At 61.9% G+C, this 15,074-nt stretch overlaps 2 protein-coding genes across 2 annotated transcripts in view; one reads left to right on the plus strand and one right to left on the minus strand.

Moving 5' to 3' along the window:
- Positions 1-10: 10 nt before the first annotated feature.
- Positions 11-14,059, minus strand: SPRG_03504 (hypothetical protein; the record flags this gene model as incomplete). The annotated part of the gene is made up of 6 exons (XM_012342092.1): positions 11-398; positions 444-771; positions 817-2,252; positions 2,302-13,564; positions 13,613-13,907; positions 13,955-14,059. The coding sequence occupies 6 exons, from the start codon at positions 14,057-14,059 to the stop codon at positions 11-13; spliced, it is 13,815 nt and encodes a 4,604-aa protein (XP_012197482.1).
- Positions 14,060-14,204: 145 nt separating this feature from the next.
- SPRG_19498 (hypothetical protein) overlaps positions 14,205-15,074 on the plus strand; it is a gene marked incomplete at both ends in the record, with an annotated part of 5,433 nt that continues 4,563 nt past the window's right edge. Inside the window, one exon of the mRNA XM_012342364.1 lies at positions 14,205-15,049. Within this exon, the coding sequence (XP_012197754.1) occupies positions 14,205-15,049 (845 nt within the window). The remainder of the gene's footprint in view (positions 15,050-15,074) is intronic.

A 15,074-nucleotide genomic window follows, 5' to 3' on the forward strand; every position in this document is an offset into this window, starting at 1 on the left:
CCAATACACATTACCGCAGTTGCCACCACGGCGTCGGCTCGTCGCCGGATGTCCGAGACGCTCCCAAGCTCGCGTGAAACGGAGATCGGTTGCCATCGATGGCATGCTGGGCAGCACCACTCGCACCAAACGTCGAACTCTGCGTCGCGGTGCCTCCCAGCGCCAAGTTGGGCCCGAACGCCATATCGACGAACGCCACATCGACGCCGAGGCCCGTTGTTTTGTCGTTTGCACTTGGCATCAATGGCACGGGGCGGCCAAACACCGACGACGACGCCGATACCGGCTGAAAGAGCGATGCGGATATGTCGTTGTGCACAACAACGGCAGAGACGGCGTTCGCCGCCGAGTGGTACAATCCTCGAACCTTGAGCTCCACGGTCGCCACTGTTTGGACGCTACATCGCCGCGTCAGTTGATGCCCGCGGCGCAACTTTGCTTACCGATCGGCCAGTACGAGTGCCATGGCGGGGCAAGTTAGCACCGCCGGCAGCGTGGGTACGGTCGCTTGTCGATAGATGCTGGCGCCTGGTGGCAGCACGAGCGCGTTGATTGACGCCAAGCGAATGCTGGGCGCAAATTCGTGTGGTCCCACCGTATAGACAAAGACACTCGTCGTCGCCGAGCTTCGGGCGGCAACGTACTGTGCCGAGGCAGGTGAGCTCGTAACGTTGTTGCGAATGGCGAGCGTTAGTGTCGGGACGCCCGTGACAACGACGGGCGCCGACCACAAGACTTGAAAATCCACCGTGTCGCCCTCGCCGTACGTTCCTATTTCCAAACGTGAGCGGACATCGCATCAACGTGCTCGTATACCGGGGCTGCGCTGACTTGTGACATCGAGGATCTGTGGGGGCGCCGACGAGATGGTGATGGCACTCGAGGCCGAGAGACTGCGGTACAAAGGCGCGCCAGAGGTCGCAGGCACGACGCCGTGAAAGCAGCCGATCGTATAGGGCGGTGCGTCCGTCACGTGGTAGCCGTAGCTGCCATCCACGTGCCACTTGCCGTTGCACGCGTCCAGACCCAGCGGCATGGCGCCAGTGCTGTCGTACCGCCCGTAAATCGGGTAGCCATCCAGCGCGTATCCGACAATGGGCGACGGCGTCCCGGCGACGTCGTTTAGTGCGTCGAGGAGGCAGTCGGGCGCGGCGTAGTATCGGTACGCGCCGGTGCCGTCGACGTACCCGTTGCAGGCGTCCAGAATCAAGTAGTTGGCGGTGGCGGGGTTCCGCAACGAGTTGCCGCTGCTGTCGGTGTAGCTGTAGAAAGGTATGCCGTTGAGCATGACACCGATGGGGCGACCGGGTAGCACTTGCGTCGGCACATTGCTCCACGTTGGCGACCGTGGAAGCACGAACGTATACGCTCGACGCTTGATCTTGTGTGGATTGTACGCATTTGGGAATGGCCCAAACACCCCGTCCGGGAGCCCCGTGCTCGACACGTAGAGAAACAACGCGGTCGTGTTGACGGCGACGTTGGATGGGTTGCGCCAGAGCCCCGAGACATCGGCGGGAATCAGCTGCAACTGCTTGAGATTGATGCTTGAGGCTGCAAAGCCTTCAACGCCAGCAATGGCTGCCAGCTCGTACGTGGCGGCCGCGTTGGCTGACACCGGCGTGCCTTTGTAGCATGGTAAAAACGTCCCCGACGTCTGTAGAAGCGTCGTGTTGAGGTAGTAGCGGTAGAGGCCGTCGCGATCGACGCGGCCACTGCACTCGTCGAGATGCGAGGCGATTCTTGATGGCATCGCATAGATCGGGAACCCGTCCAAGGCAAATCCCATTAACCCATTCGACGGAGCGAGACAGGCTGGCGCTGCCACATACATGTACCGCCCCAAACCGTCGACGGCACCGCCGCAAGTGTCGGCGACGACGACAGTCGCCTCCGGTGCTGAATTGTTGATCGGCACGCCGTTGATCAAGATACCGACGATGCCACTTGGGCGACGGCGGGCAAACCCGACCAACGGAAAGCGGGCAAGTTCGTAGAGATAGCTCGTCGGTTGCACCGTCGGCGGCAAGGCGTGGTTGGGCATCCCATTGCTCAAAAGAAGAAACTGGGAGCCTTCGCCTGTGTAAGTGCAAAGACTCTGCGGCGGAGCCGGCGCAATAGGACCGGCTCCGGGCGACGCATACGTAGCGTTGTTGCCGACGCCGACGTAGCGCATGAGTGGCCACGGGTTCACGGCAGGAAGGACAGTTGATGCATCGACGGTGGGTGTCGTCGCTAGTGCCTTGATCGTTCTACGGTGCGAGCATTGAATCTTTTAAGAATCCACCCAAAGTTATGTACCCGCCGTTGAGCACAAGGGCCGAGCCGGACGGCAGACAACCGAGGCCCGTCGCCGCCGTGTCATACCCTTCGAGTTTTTGAACCAGAAGACTCTGGCTGCAGAGCCTCATGAAGTCGAGTCGATAGACAGCATCTCCGACAGCGACGATGTACAGAAACTGTAGCGTCGTCGGCGTCGATGTGCTTGGACTGTAGAGAGCCAGACGCGCGCTGGGCGTCGTCAGCGCCAAGGTCAACGTCGGGACGCCCGTCACGACGACTGGATACGAGTACGTGACCCCGATCGAAATGACTTGACCGGGTCCGTAGGTCCCGTCGGGCGTCGTCGTTGAAACGTGCGTGATCGTCGGTGGTGACGTGTCGATTCGAATCGGCGTCAGAACACTCAAGCTGCTGGCGCCGCCGGGTGGTGGCAACTGAAGGGACGCCACAAGCGATGGTGTCGCCGCCGACACGACGGTGGCGCCGAACAGCGAATATTTGTTGAGGACTTCAACTGGAAACACGTCGTCGCCAGTCTGCACCGTGTACGAAAGCTCCAGACTGGCCGACCCGTTACCATTGGCATACGTGGCATATCGCTCGAGTGGCATGGCAAGCCGTAGCTGCAGCTGCCCGGACTCTACAAACACCGGTGCTGAGAATGTTACCGTCAACGTGAGTACGTGGCCAGCGCTGACGATCGTCGCAGAGGGGCTCGTGACCGATACCACGTGCGGACACGTGTTGCACACTGTGACGACGGCATGGTCCCCAAGACTGTGTCCCCGTCCAATCGGTGGCAGGGCCAAGTTGGCCAGCACCGTTGGCACCGCACTCGCAAGGTAGATCGACCCCATCAGTGTGTTGGAGGCAGCGTATTCGAGCACGGACGCAGCATCCGTGGGCTGGACGATATACATGAAAAACAAATAGCGCGATCCCGAGCCGCCAAGATACGTTGCGACGGTGTTGGTTGCGCCGCGCGTCGCCAGCGTCAGTGTCGGCACAACGCCTGGTGCGACGACGACGGTTGTCGAGAAGGTGACTTGAATCTGCAGCGTGTCGCCACTCGTGCACACGACGCGACTCTGGTACGGCACATCTACGTACGCGACGGCGACGACAACGGGTGGTATCGACACGACAGTCAGTGTCGATGTCCCCGCAAGGCTGGACGCTGCACCGGGAGCTGGTACAGCAACGTTGGCGGGCGTCGTCGGGGTCGTGGATTGGCCAAGCACAAGGCCGGCGAACGCGCTCGAGCCCGCGACATCCAGTACGCCATTGTCGCCCGCCAGCACCGTGTATTGAAACACGAGCGAGGTCGAACCGGAGCCCGAGAGGTAGCTGGCAGCGTGGCCAGTATTGAGGGTGACAACGGGAGCAGCGCCTGAAATGACAACCGGTGCAGAGAACATGACGGCAAAGGTCACCGAGTCTCCAGCCGCGTAGGTGCCGGACGCAGAGACACCGACGAGTCGCACGACGGTGGGGGGTACACCGGCGATGCCCAATGCTGCCGTTTCGCGCAAGCTGGCGCCCGAGCCAAAGGCCGGTAGCGTCAACGATACGGGCAGCCCGGTCGGGTCCGTAATCCGTTGGTTCGCCGACAGTACAATCGCAGCGACATCGAGGGCGGCGGCGACGTCGCCGGGCGCCACAATATAGGTAAATTGGAGAGAATCCGAGTTGGAGCCGGTAACGTACGTCGCTCTCGACGGTACGTTGAGTAAAAGCGACGGTACGCCGGTCACAACGACGGGTGCTGGAAACCGCACATACAGCGGTAGCACTTGGCCGACGCAGTATGTGCCATTTGACGCGGTCGTACCGACGCGCAGGGGTCGGTAGCCATCGGTGCGAATGCTGATAAAGTGGCCGCTCTGCTCAAGGTTGGTCGGGGCGTTGACCTGCGAAAGTGGCCCCAAGGGCGGTAGTGTCAAATCGGCGGGCTGCACGGGATGCGTCGAGAGCAGGCGAGCCGAAGCCAACGGCAGAGACGGAAGAAGGTCAAGGGCTGGCGGCGGTACGAGAACGAGGGCGTCGGGTCCGACATACGCAAGGGGATTGGCACTATCCCCCCACTGCACCTTGTATCGGAACGTCAGCGTCGTTGAGCCGGAGCCTCCAGTGTACAACGCCGTAGCAGTGCCGTACGAATTCGCATTCAAGACGAGCTGAGGAACGCCAGTGACGGCAACATGCAGCGAGAAACGGATGCTAAGGTCGATGGTTTCGCCCACGTCGTACGTGCCGTCGGGTTTGGAGGTTGTCACGGCGAGCACGCGTGGCGGCGACGACACAAGTTCAAGTTGGCTGTTGAGATCGAGGGACCCCGGTGTACCTGGTGCAGGGCAGGCGATGATCGCCGGTGTCGACGGGATAGTGGCCAAGCGCTTGATCGAGCCACCGTTGAGCCGTAACGCCCAGGTAAAGTCGACTCCTGTTAGCGCGATCCGGTCATCCCAGAGGCTCACCGGCCCCGCATCCTTGGTACCCACGACATACCGAAACGAGAGCGTTGTTGTGCCCGAACCTGCGACGTAGACGGCGTCACCAACCACACCGTTTGGCTGGACTACGAGCCAAAGACTCGGCGCGCCGGTGACGACTACGGGCAGCGAAAAACTCACGCGGACAACCAGCACGTCACCGCTGTAATACGTGCCGCTAGCATTGGCCGACACGATGTTTGTGACAATTGGCGCCGTGTTGCGGATCGTGATGGGCACGCGTCGGATTGAGTGGCCGCCACCAGGTACCGGCAGCGTCAGCGATGCCGCCGTTGTTGCCGTCGAGGCGGCACGCCAGATCGCACCGCGACAGGTCGCGTTCAGTTGCAGCGAAGTCGTGAGCGGGTAATCAAACAGCGAGAAAGCATCGAATGCGCCCGTCGTGTACACAAACGTGAGCGTATCCGTGGTGTTGCCACTGACGTACCGCGCCGAGCGCACAGTGGTCCCGTCCATTGACGGCTCGGACGACTCAAAATGCAGCACCGCCGCCGACCCCGTGGCACAAAATGAAATAGTGACGGGCGCAGAGAACTGCACAAAGAGGAAGAGGACGTGACCGACACCGTACGTACCCGCCGTCGTATTGGTGGAAACGTCAACGACAGTCGGCGGTGCCGTGTCGATAGTAAGTTGCGTCGAGTAGCTGAGACTTCGCGTGTCGGTGGCTCCTGGAAACAGTACGAGGTTGGCTGGGCCAAACGCATTTTTGGCCTCCAAGATCGCACCGCGGTTGGTATGGAGCGAGTCAACGTTGAGCAGCGGGATCAGCGGCGCCAACGCCGGCACCGTCAGCCGAAAATTGAGTACCGAAGCGCATGAGCCGCTGCGATCAGTGCCCAGCGCCACAAGCCCCGACGTCAGTGCCAGAGACGGAAAGTCCAGTAGCACTTCCGTCCACTGCAACGGCAGCGTCGCGGGCGCCGTTTGCAGTCGCGCCTTGGCGGCCACGCCGTCGTACTCGGTCCAGAAGAGCCCCAGGCCAGTTGGTAAGCACGCAAGTTTGAGGCCGAGGACTTCGCTACTGGCGTTATGATTCAGGCTCGAAGTCCTCAACATGAGAAACCCTGACGCATGGACAACGCCAACGACGGCTTGCGTTGCCACACCCACGATCGGCCGTCGCCACGCCGCAAACGTGCTGCCTTGGCACAATGTGAGCGATATGTCGACGCCGGGCGTCCCACGCAGTCGCTCGTCTTCCTTCCAATACTGCGGGTACACGGTGGCGACGTGGAGCTGTGGCAGCTGCGAGTTGGAAGCGCCGGACGTCGACCAATGCAACTTGAAGACGCTGCCGTTGGTGGTCGAGAGCACGGAGAACGTTACAGCCGACGCTGTAGCGTTCTGCTTGACGCCCACTTGAGGAATCGGCACCCACGTCATCGTGCCCAACGCGAGCATGGCCACGTGGACCGAGCTCGCTTTGGTCGTTGCATGCGTCTCGACCCACGCGAGGTACAGCTGTGTGTGAAACTCATAGAGCGTCGGCTCGGTCGCTGGGTTGTTGTTGAGACCGTAGCCACCGACCTTCGTGTCGTAGAAGCTCCAATCGCCGACGGCGGTGGTCGAAGCGACGCGAACGGCACTGGCTGTCGGCGTCGCAACGGGCCGCTCGACCCAAGCGACAAAGAGTGCACCGAGGTACTCCATGAGCACGGGTGTCGTCGCCACTGCAATTTGGTTGGCATTCGTACCCATGAACGGCAGCAGTGTCCACGACGGCGCCCCCACTTGACCGTTGAAAGACGCAACGTTGATGATGCCATCTTCGGCCCACGTTACGAACACGCCATCCTTCCAAACCCCGAGCTTGGGGTGCGCCGCATCGCCTTGAGGATCTCGGTTGACACCGCTTGCTGGAAACGTAATGTCGCGGTACTCGACACCGTCGAAGGTCGAGACGTAGACCGTGCTCTGCGTTGGCGACGACCGCTCGCTCCACGCAAGGTACGTGAGTGCGTTGTGAACAACCATGTCGGGTCCCTCGGCGGGCAAGCGCGGATGGATATTGACGCCCGAGAAGGTGCACACGGGCTTGCCGAACGCTACTTGCACATCGACCACTTCCCCGGCGCCGATGCTGCCGCTCGAGTGATTCGACGTGATCGAGGTGACGGCTGCAGGAAGCGTTGGCTGGATTTGAATGACGTTGGCCCCCGAGAGGCCCAGTAGCGGCAGCAGCGGTGTCACCACCTGTGAGCGCGACGTCGAGAGCGTCACGATGCGGCCGGTGAGTGCCAGCGGACTCGCAAACTCGAGACTGGGCGTCACGTCGCCCAGCTGCACCGTGTAGACAAAGGAGAAGGTCGTTGGAGTGACCTGGGCCAAGACGACCGCCGTCCCACCCGAGTTCATGGCGATGGTCACCGCGGATTCAAAGACGACTGGCAGTGAAAACACGAGCTCGAACACGATCTGGCCAGGTTTTGCCGTCGCAGGACTGGGTACGGGCGGGTATGCCACACCGTAGAGGCCTCCGATCGTCCGCATGGTTACCAGAGTAATCGTCGGCGGTGCGCCCACAATGCGAACCGCGGGTATTTGCACCGTCGGTAACGTTACCAGCGCGTTGATTGACGGCTGCAAACTCTGGCGCTGGATCGATCCGCCGTTGAGACTAATGGCCGCGCCGACTTTGTCGAGAAGAGTGGTGTCGTCCGAGACACCGACGGTGTAGCGGAAAACAAGGCTGGCGTCGAGGCCTCGACTGAGCAGCGCCTTGTCGTTGACACCTGCGGTCAGCGGCGCACATTGCGGTACTTGCACCGGAATCAGGGCCAGTGGCGCAGCGTACGGCACCGACGAGGCAAAGAGAACGGTGATGCGAGTGCCGACGCCAAACGGTGCGGCGACGACCGAGGTCAACCCGATTGCAGCGATCGCCGGAATCGCAAGCAGTTGTGTCTGGAGCATTGCCACGTCGTCGTAGTTGATGCAACTCGTCTGTGACGAGCCGTACATCACTGCGTACTGTCCCGATGTGATGCCGGCCGTGGCTCCAATGTCAATATGCTGACGTGTGCCTGCAAATGAAAAAACAGCCGCTCCTCCACTCGTCAACGCAATGGACGGTGCCCCCGTCACGGTGACGGGCAGTGAAAACTGGACTGTAAAATCAATCACTTCGCCCGCGCCATAGACTCCCGCCGGCTTGGTCGACGTGACACTCACGACGCTGGGAATCGACGCATCAATCGAGACGGTGCTTTGAGCTGCAAGACTATTCGGGTTGCCGATGCCCACTGGCAGCGTCAACGTCGCCGGTGCCAACGCCGACGTCGTGGCGTCGTAGTAGAAAACACGCCCTCGGAGAGAATACGCCGAAAACACATCCAGTTGCGCCGACGTCTCGCCCGTTAGCACCGTGTACTGAAACAGAAGGGTCGTCGTGAGGTTGCCCGAACGATACAAAGCGACGCCATTCGAGTTCAACTCGACCTTGGGCCGCCCAAGCACGAGCACAGCTTGTGAAAACTCCACCGCAAACCAGATGCGGTCGCCAGTGCTGTAGGCCCCGTTGGCAGAGACGGGTGTGACGCGAACAACGGCTGGCATCGGGACAGCGTACAGCTGCAGTGGCGGCAGCGACACTACCGACGGCAGCACAGTGCTCACAGACATCGGCGGTACCGAGCCAGCGCGAGAAAGCCCGATGGAGAGTGCATGTGGCGTGACCTGCGCGATGTTGTCGCCTGGCTGCACAACGTATCGAAAGTTTGCCATCGACGTGGCGGCAACGGCAACAACGTAATCAGCGTTGGCGACGACGGCGCTCGATGCACATGGGCCGCCAGCGCACGTAAACGCAGCGCAGCCAGTCGTCGCGACTTCAATGGAATGTTGCGCTAGAGTAATATCGCTGAACGTGATCGAATAGCGATGACGCAGAGCGTGGTTTTGCCGCGTCACTTGCACGCGAGCGATACCACCCAAGAGAGCCGTCAACGTTGCTTGGAGCGACGCTGCCGACACGTCGTAGCTCAAGCAGGCACTCGGTGAGCCAACAGCAGCGTGTTCGACCGTAAAGCCACCGGATGTCAATGCGCCCGATGCAGTCACATCGATTGTCTGCACGGCTCCCGAGAGACCGTCGCAGACACCATTGGGCGCCGGTGTCAGCGCGAGCGGCGCGCCCGTGGCAAAGTGAATCGTGTGGCGCCACCCGTTGTGTACGCGGTTGGTTTGAATGGATGCGACGCCAAGCGTGGCAATCGCAGGCAACGACAGAAGTTGCACACGCAACGACGTTGGAGCCCCGTCGGCGACGAAAGGGTTAATGCATTCCGTCGTCGCCGTACCGTATTGCAGCTGGTAGCTGCCGCCTGCGACCACGCTGGTGCCGGTGACGCCCACGTCGATGTACTGCAGTGCGGATGCCTGCGTGTACACGGCAGCTGCCGTCGTTGCCACGCCCGTTGCAATCGTCAGCGTCGGAGGTGCGCCCGACGTTTGCACTGGCGCAGAAAAGACGACTTGGAAGTCGAGAAACCCGGGCTGCAACGGCGCCGCATTGACGACGACCGTGCCGCACGCCAGACCCGATAGACCCGACGCACAACTGAGCGGGGAGCAATCGGTGCCGACGGTCAGCGGTTGTACGCCAAGCGTCGGCGACGTAAACGTCACGACAAACAAGTCGCCGGCGAGAAACCCACTTGCAACTTTGGAGACGGTGACGGCGACGGCGATGGACGACATGCCATTGAGGGCAGCTTGGACGTCGGACGCTGCGGCATTCCAGGCGAGACACGCGGTTGGATACCCGTTGTACTGCAGCTGGAACTGGCCGCCGACGATAAGCGAGCTGCTCGCCGCGAGCACGTCGATGGTTTGTACCGTGCCACTGACGCCGTAGAGGCCTGCCGGAGCGTTGATCGAGCGGATGTCTACGATCGTGGGCACCGACGTGTCGATGGCCAAGTGGCTGAGGTCGCTCAGACTCGCGCCCGAGTGCATCTCGGGTAAGCGCAGGGCCACCGGGATGTTGAACGCCGAACCAACGCGTTGAATGCACGCGTACGTCACCGACTTCCACGATATATGCAAGGCGTCCCAGACAGCGGCACGGGCTTGGAGGCGGCCACTGGGCAGCGTCTCGGACCACACCAAGTACAGGTCGGAGCTCGTACGCACCATGGATGCGCCGGCGGCGTTTCCGGCGCCGTTGTCGTTGGCCACGGCGGTCAATAGCGTCCACTGCGGCGGCGCAGTGTTGCTATTGAAGAGCGACGTTCGCAGCGTCGACGGACTGGTCGCCTCTTGCCACGACGCAAACAGCTGGTCGTTGCTCGAGCACGCAAGCTTCGGCAACGTCCCGACGATCGTCAACGCGCTGTTCAAGCCGCCCGACGGCGATACCGCTGCCCACGCCGTCCCTTGCATATACACTTTGACATGGATCTGCGCAGGATCGGTCGTTGCCGTTTCTTGCCAGATCGCATAGAGATTTCCCGCACACACGGACAGTGACGGACGCGATGCAAGTCCCGTCAACGCAGCGTTCAGCCCTCCGTTGTCGATCGTGGTCCACACCGGAGCATTGTCGATGCCGTTGTAGGTGGCAGCGCGCACGGTGGATGTCGTGAGCGTACTTTGCTGCCACGAAAGCACAAGCCGCGCGCCGTACACCTGCCACGTCGGAAACGTGTGGTCGCTGGCGGCGGCGAGAATCAATGTTCCGTCGATGCGCGTCCACGTCGGCGTGAGCACGTTGCTGTTCCATACAGAGATCTGCAGTGTCCAGAGACTCGACGCTTGACGCTCGGCCCAAGCCACGTACAGCTTGCCATTGAAAGCAACGCTTGCGGCGTGCTTGGCGTCGAAGGCAGCGTTCCCATTGAGCCCCGTTGGAGACAGCAGCGCCCACGTTGGTGCTGTCACGACACCGTTGAAGGCGGCAGCGTGGAGTTGGAACGCATTTCCGTCCGTTTCGTGCCACGCACACACAAGCTGCGCGCCGAGGGCCGCGCACGCAAGTCCATCGGCGGCTTTGGTTGGGTCAACATTGAGCCCTGCGCCGGTGTCGAGGCGCGTCCACAGCGGCAGTGCTGGGTTGGTACTGGACAGCTTGACCCGGAGCACGAGGCCTTCGGTCCACCCAACAACGATGGCGTTGCCGAGGGCCGTTGCACCGACGTTGATGGCATCCGTTCCTGGGTCCAGATTGAGCCCATTGTCGTTCCAGCAGCGCAGAGCGTTCGAGTCGCTGAGAGTGATGCGAGACGCTGCGTCACCTGCCTGGATGACATAGGTGAAGTACACGTTGTTGGCGTCGACGCTCTCAAAGAGAGCGGGCTGGTCGCCATTAGGGTTACCAGTCGCCAGCCACAGACGCGGCGCACCTGGTACGACGACAGGGTCGGTGAACGTGACAACGACGGTGACGACGGATCCGAGAGGGTATAGGCCGTCGATAGAGACGCCGCGAACGGACAAAACAACGACGGGCTCACTTGTCACTGGCAGTTGACGGTCCAGCGCCACTGTCGGCTGCACGACCAAGCACGCGGCATGCGCCGTCGTGTGGGACTGGATCGTCGCCCCTGCCGTGAGCGTCACCACATAGATCGATGCGACATCGACAAGAGCCGTAGCATCCCCAAGCCCGACGATGTATCGAAAGAGAAGCGTACTCGAGCCGGACCCTGAGACGTAGGCGGCTGCTCCGACATTTAGCGCAACGACCGGCACACCCGTCACATCCACGGCTTCTGTGAATGTCACGAGCACGTCCAGGTTGTCCCCGGGACGAAACAGCGACGTCGATGGCAACGCGACGCTGGTGATGGTAGGTGCGAGCGGGTCGACACTAATCTGGCCGACGACGAGCGATGGAAGCGTGAGAACGGCGCGGAGACGCGGATTGGCCGAGAGCCGACACACCGAGACGAGCGCGTTGGGCATGCGAATGGCATCGGCGCTGAGGGCGCCAAAAGCGACAGCGACGTCGGTCGGTAGCGTCGTCAGCGCAAACGTCAGTGTCGGTGTCCCACTGCCACCGACGTAGGTTGCGAATCGGTCGATGCCCGTGTTCACGAGCACCCGGGGTGTTCCAAGACCGACGACGGCCACGGGATACGAAAATGTGATAAGCACGGTGATGGTTTGTCCTGGGCCATACACGCCGTCACGGTTCGTCGTGGTCACAGCGACGACGATGGGGGCAGTGGCGTCGATGAGGACGGCCCCATTCGCATCGAGACTGTTGATGCTGCCGGGCGTCGGCAGCTCCGGCGTCACGCTCGTGGTCGGAGTCGTCGATTGTCGGCGGATGCTAGCACCCAGCGGAAACAACAAGTCGGAGCACGTGGTCAAGTCCACCGACGCGTCTCCGTGCTGTACCATGTACTGAAACTGCAGTGTCTGCGAGGTCGACCCACCGAGATACGTTGCGAGTTGGTACCCCGGGGCTCGAATGCTCAGCAACGGCGACGCGCCGTTCGTTTTGGTCGCCACCGGGGCACCCGTGTAGGCTTCGGCCATCGTCACGAACGGTCCAACGACGCTCACCACCGTGAACAGTTGATTGCCGATCGAGACGCGAAAGCCCGCCGGGATCCACGAGAGGTCGAGGTCGCTGGGGAAGGTAAACACGCACGGATTGCCATTTGTGGGCACTGTCTCGACGACGAACCCGGGAAAGAGATCGTTGGACCCGGTACTCACTTGGAACGCTGGCGCTCCGACGACCGACACGGGGCGCGAGAACGTGACGGCCAGCTGCAGTACGTCGCCCGCTGTGTATGCGCCGGGAGGCGACATTGCGTAAACGGATGTCACGTACGGCGGTGTCGATTCAATAACTATGTCTTTGGTGACAAAAAGACTTCCCGGGCGTCCGTTGGTCGGAAGCGTGACGTTCGCGTCGGTCGTCGGCGACGTCGAGAGTCGGCGAATGCTGTCGCCGGCGTTGAGCACGAGAGACGCCGGCGATACGTACGATAGATCCCGCGACGTGTGGCCAGGGCCAACGACATACTGCGCCACGAGGATCGTGCCACCGCCGTCGACTCGCACGATCGGACACGCGGCCGGGTTGACACCCGTGGCAAGCACCAAGAAAGGTGCACCGGTGAACGCGACAGGCAACGACATGGTGATCCCAATTTCGATGAGCTGCCCAACGCCGTAGATACCATTCGGCGTATTGGAGCTCACACTCAGAACGACAGGAGTACTCGTATTGACCACGATCGCTGCATTGACGCCGAGGCTGGAGGTGCCGCCTGTGGCCCACGCCGGCGGTCGCCCGGGCACCGGGAGCTTGGTGTTGGCGGCAATCGTCGTGCCATGGTTGGCAATCGAATCGCCAGAGCGCAGCAGTAGCGCGTCGGTACCCGCGTACTCGAGGTCGGCAGTGGCATCGCCGGGTTGTACGATGTAGCGAAAGCGGACAACGCTCGGACCAGCACCAAGAAACGTCGCTGTCCGGTCGACGACGCAGACGCCGGCTTGGATTTCGGTCGCGACCGGCGATAAAAGCACGGGAAATGTATGGTGCACAAGTGTAGTGTTGCTGCCACCCGTGTTGCGTGCGTCGGTCGTGAGCGGTGGCAGGTCGCCGTCCACGCCCACAAAGTTCACGCGGTCAAACGTGACGTGGACGGTGGTGCCTCGAAACGAACACGCCGAGACGCCAGCATCGTAGACCACGGTGACCTCTGCGATGCACGTGAGCCGCCGCAAGTACTCGCGCAGCATGGACGGCGTTGCGTTGTACGGGACGTTGGCCACCGCCTGTCCGTTGAACGCGATGGCGAAGGCGCCTACTCGAGTTCAGCTTGCGCGAAAGGGCAGGTGGCGCACAGTCGTACCTGACGTGGCCCGGCAGATAAAAGTCTGTATTTCGGGGACTCGACACGCCTGCGAATGGCAGCCGGTGCGGAGGACGAGCCCAGGCGCGCCGACAACATCGATGGCGCTGTTGAATTGCACGCTAATATCGATGACCTCGCCGACGCCCACGTGGCCGTCGGCGTGTGTCGTCGTCACGGACACGACTTTGGCCGGTGCATTGCTATTGACAGCCATAACGATGGGCGGAACGTTGATCGGCAGCTGCAGCTCGCGCCCGGCTGGGATCGCGAGGTCGGCCTCGAGGCGGATGTTCTATGGCAGCATTCGTCAGTGGCCCATGCGCCGATGGCGTAGCGTACCTGGACGGCGCCGACGTTGCCGATCGAGTTGACGTACGCGGCGCGGGGCACGGCAGCGTCGCCTCGGGCGGCGAGTGGCAGGAGCAGCCAGGCCAGGATCCGCATGCTGCCAGTTTTGGATCTCGCGGAAATTCAGCGCATCTCGATGGCGATTGGTCGCCGACCGGATATTTGGCCAATCAAATCGGTTGCTAACGGGTTACGAGGCGCTGTGTAAATTACAAAGCACCTCTTTGTACGCCGACCTCGCATGCTCTGCGGGATCATCGGCCACTGCTTCGCCCATGACCCGCCGTCACCGACAGCCGACGTCAAGCGCGCGCTGCGGCCTGGCCTCGGGACGAGCCTCTCGCACTTTGACCTCGCCAGCGACGACGCCAGCGGCCTAACGTCGGTCTCGGACGAGAAGGTGATCGTCGAGCTACGCGTCGACACGCGGGGCGGGCCCATGGACTTTGGCGTCGTGTTTCGCCGGTCGCCATTGGGCATCCATTCGACGTACGCGTGCCAAGTCGACTCGGTGAACCCCAAGTCGAGCGCGAAGGAGGCCGGTGTCCAGCCCGGTGCTATCTTGACGGACGTCGCGCTGCGATCGATGAAGACTGTCCCGTACGACGAGGTGCTGCAGATTCTCGTGCAGCGGTCGAACCTCCAAGCGCCAGGCTCATCGCTCCAGCTCGTGTTTGCCCAACGCGCCAAGACGATCCATCTGGACCGTAACGTCGACCACTTGACGCAGTTTCCGCAGCCGACCGGCCTCGCGCTGCCCGGTACGAACGAGTTTGTCATGGACAAGAGCGAAGGCTCTGTGAGCGCCGCGTCCATCTCGGCCACGCCGCATGCGACCGACGCGTTCAATGGTGACGCCCTCGATGACGCGAGCCACGCCGTGTCCATGACGCGATTTTGGATGTCGGACCAGCACGTCAAGGCGTGCTACGCGTGCGACCTGCCGTTCTCGTTCTGCCGCCGAAAGCACCACTGCCGGTCCTGCGGCCAGATCTTTTGCTACCAGTGCTGCACGCGCCTCTCGGCGTCGTTCAAACCGCCACACGACGCGGCGCAGTACCTTCGGAAGCAGCTCGTGTGCCACCCGTGCCATCGGCACTTGCGCGACGGC

The sequence above is a fragment of the Saprolegnia parasitica genome (genome assembly GCF_000151545.1).
Source record: "Saprolegnia parasitica CBS 223.65 unplaced genomic scaffold supercont2.9, whole genome shotgun sequence".
In the NCBI taxonomy this organism is placed as follows: domain Eukaryota; phylum Oomycota; class Saprolegniomycetes; order Saprolegniales; family Saprolegniaceae; genus Saprolegnia; species Saprolegnia parasitica.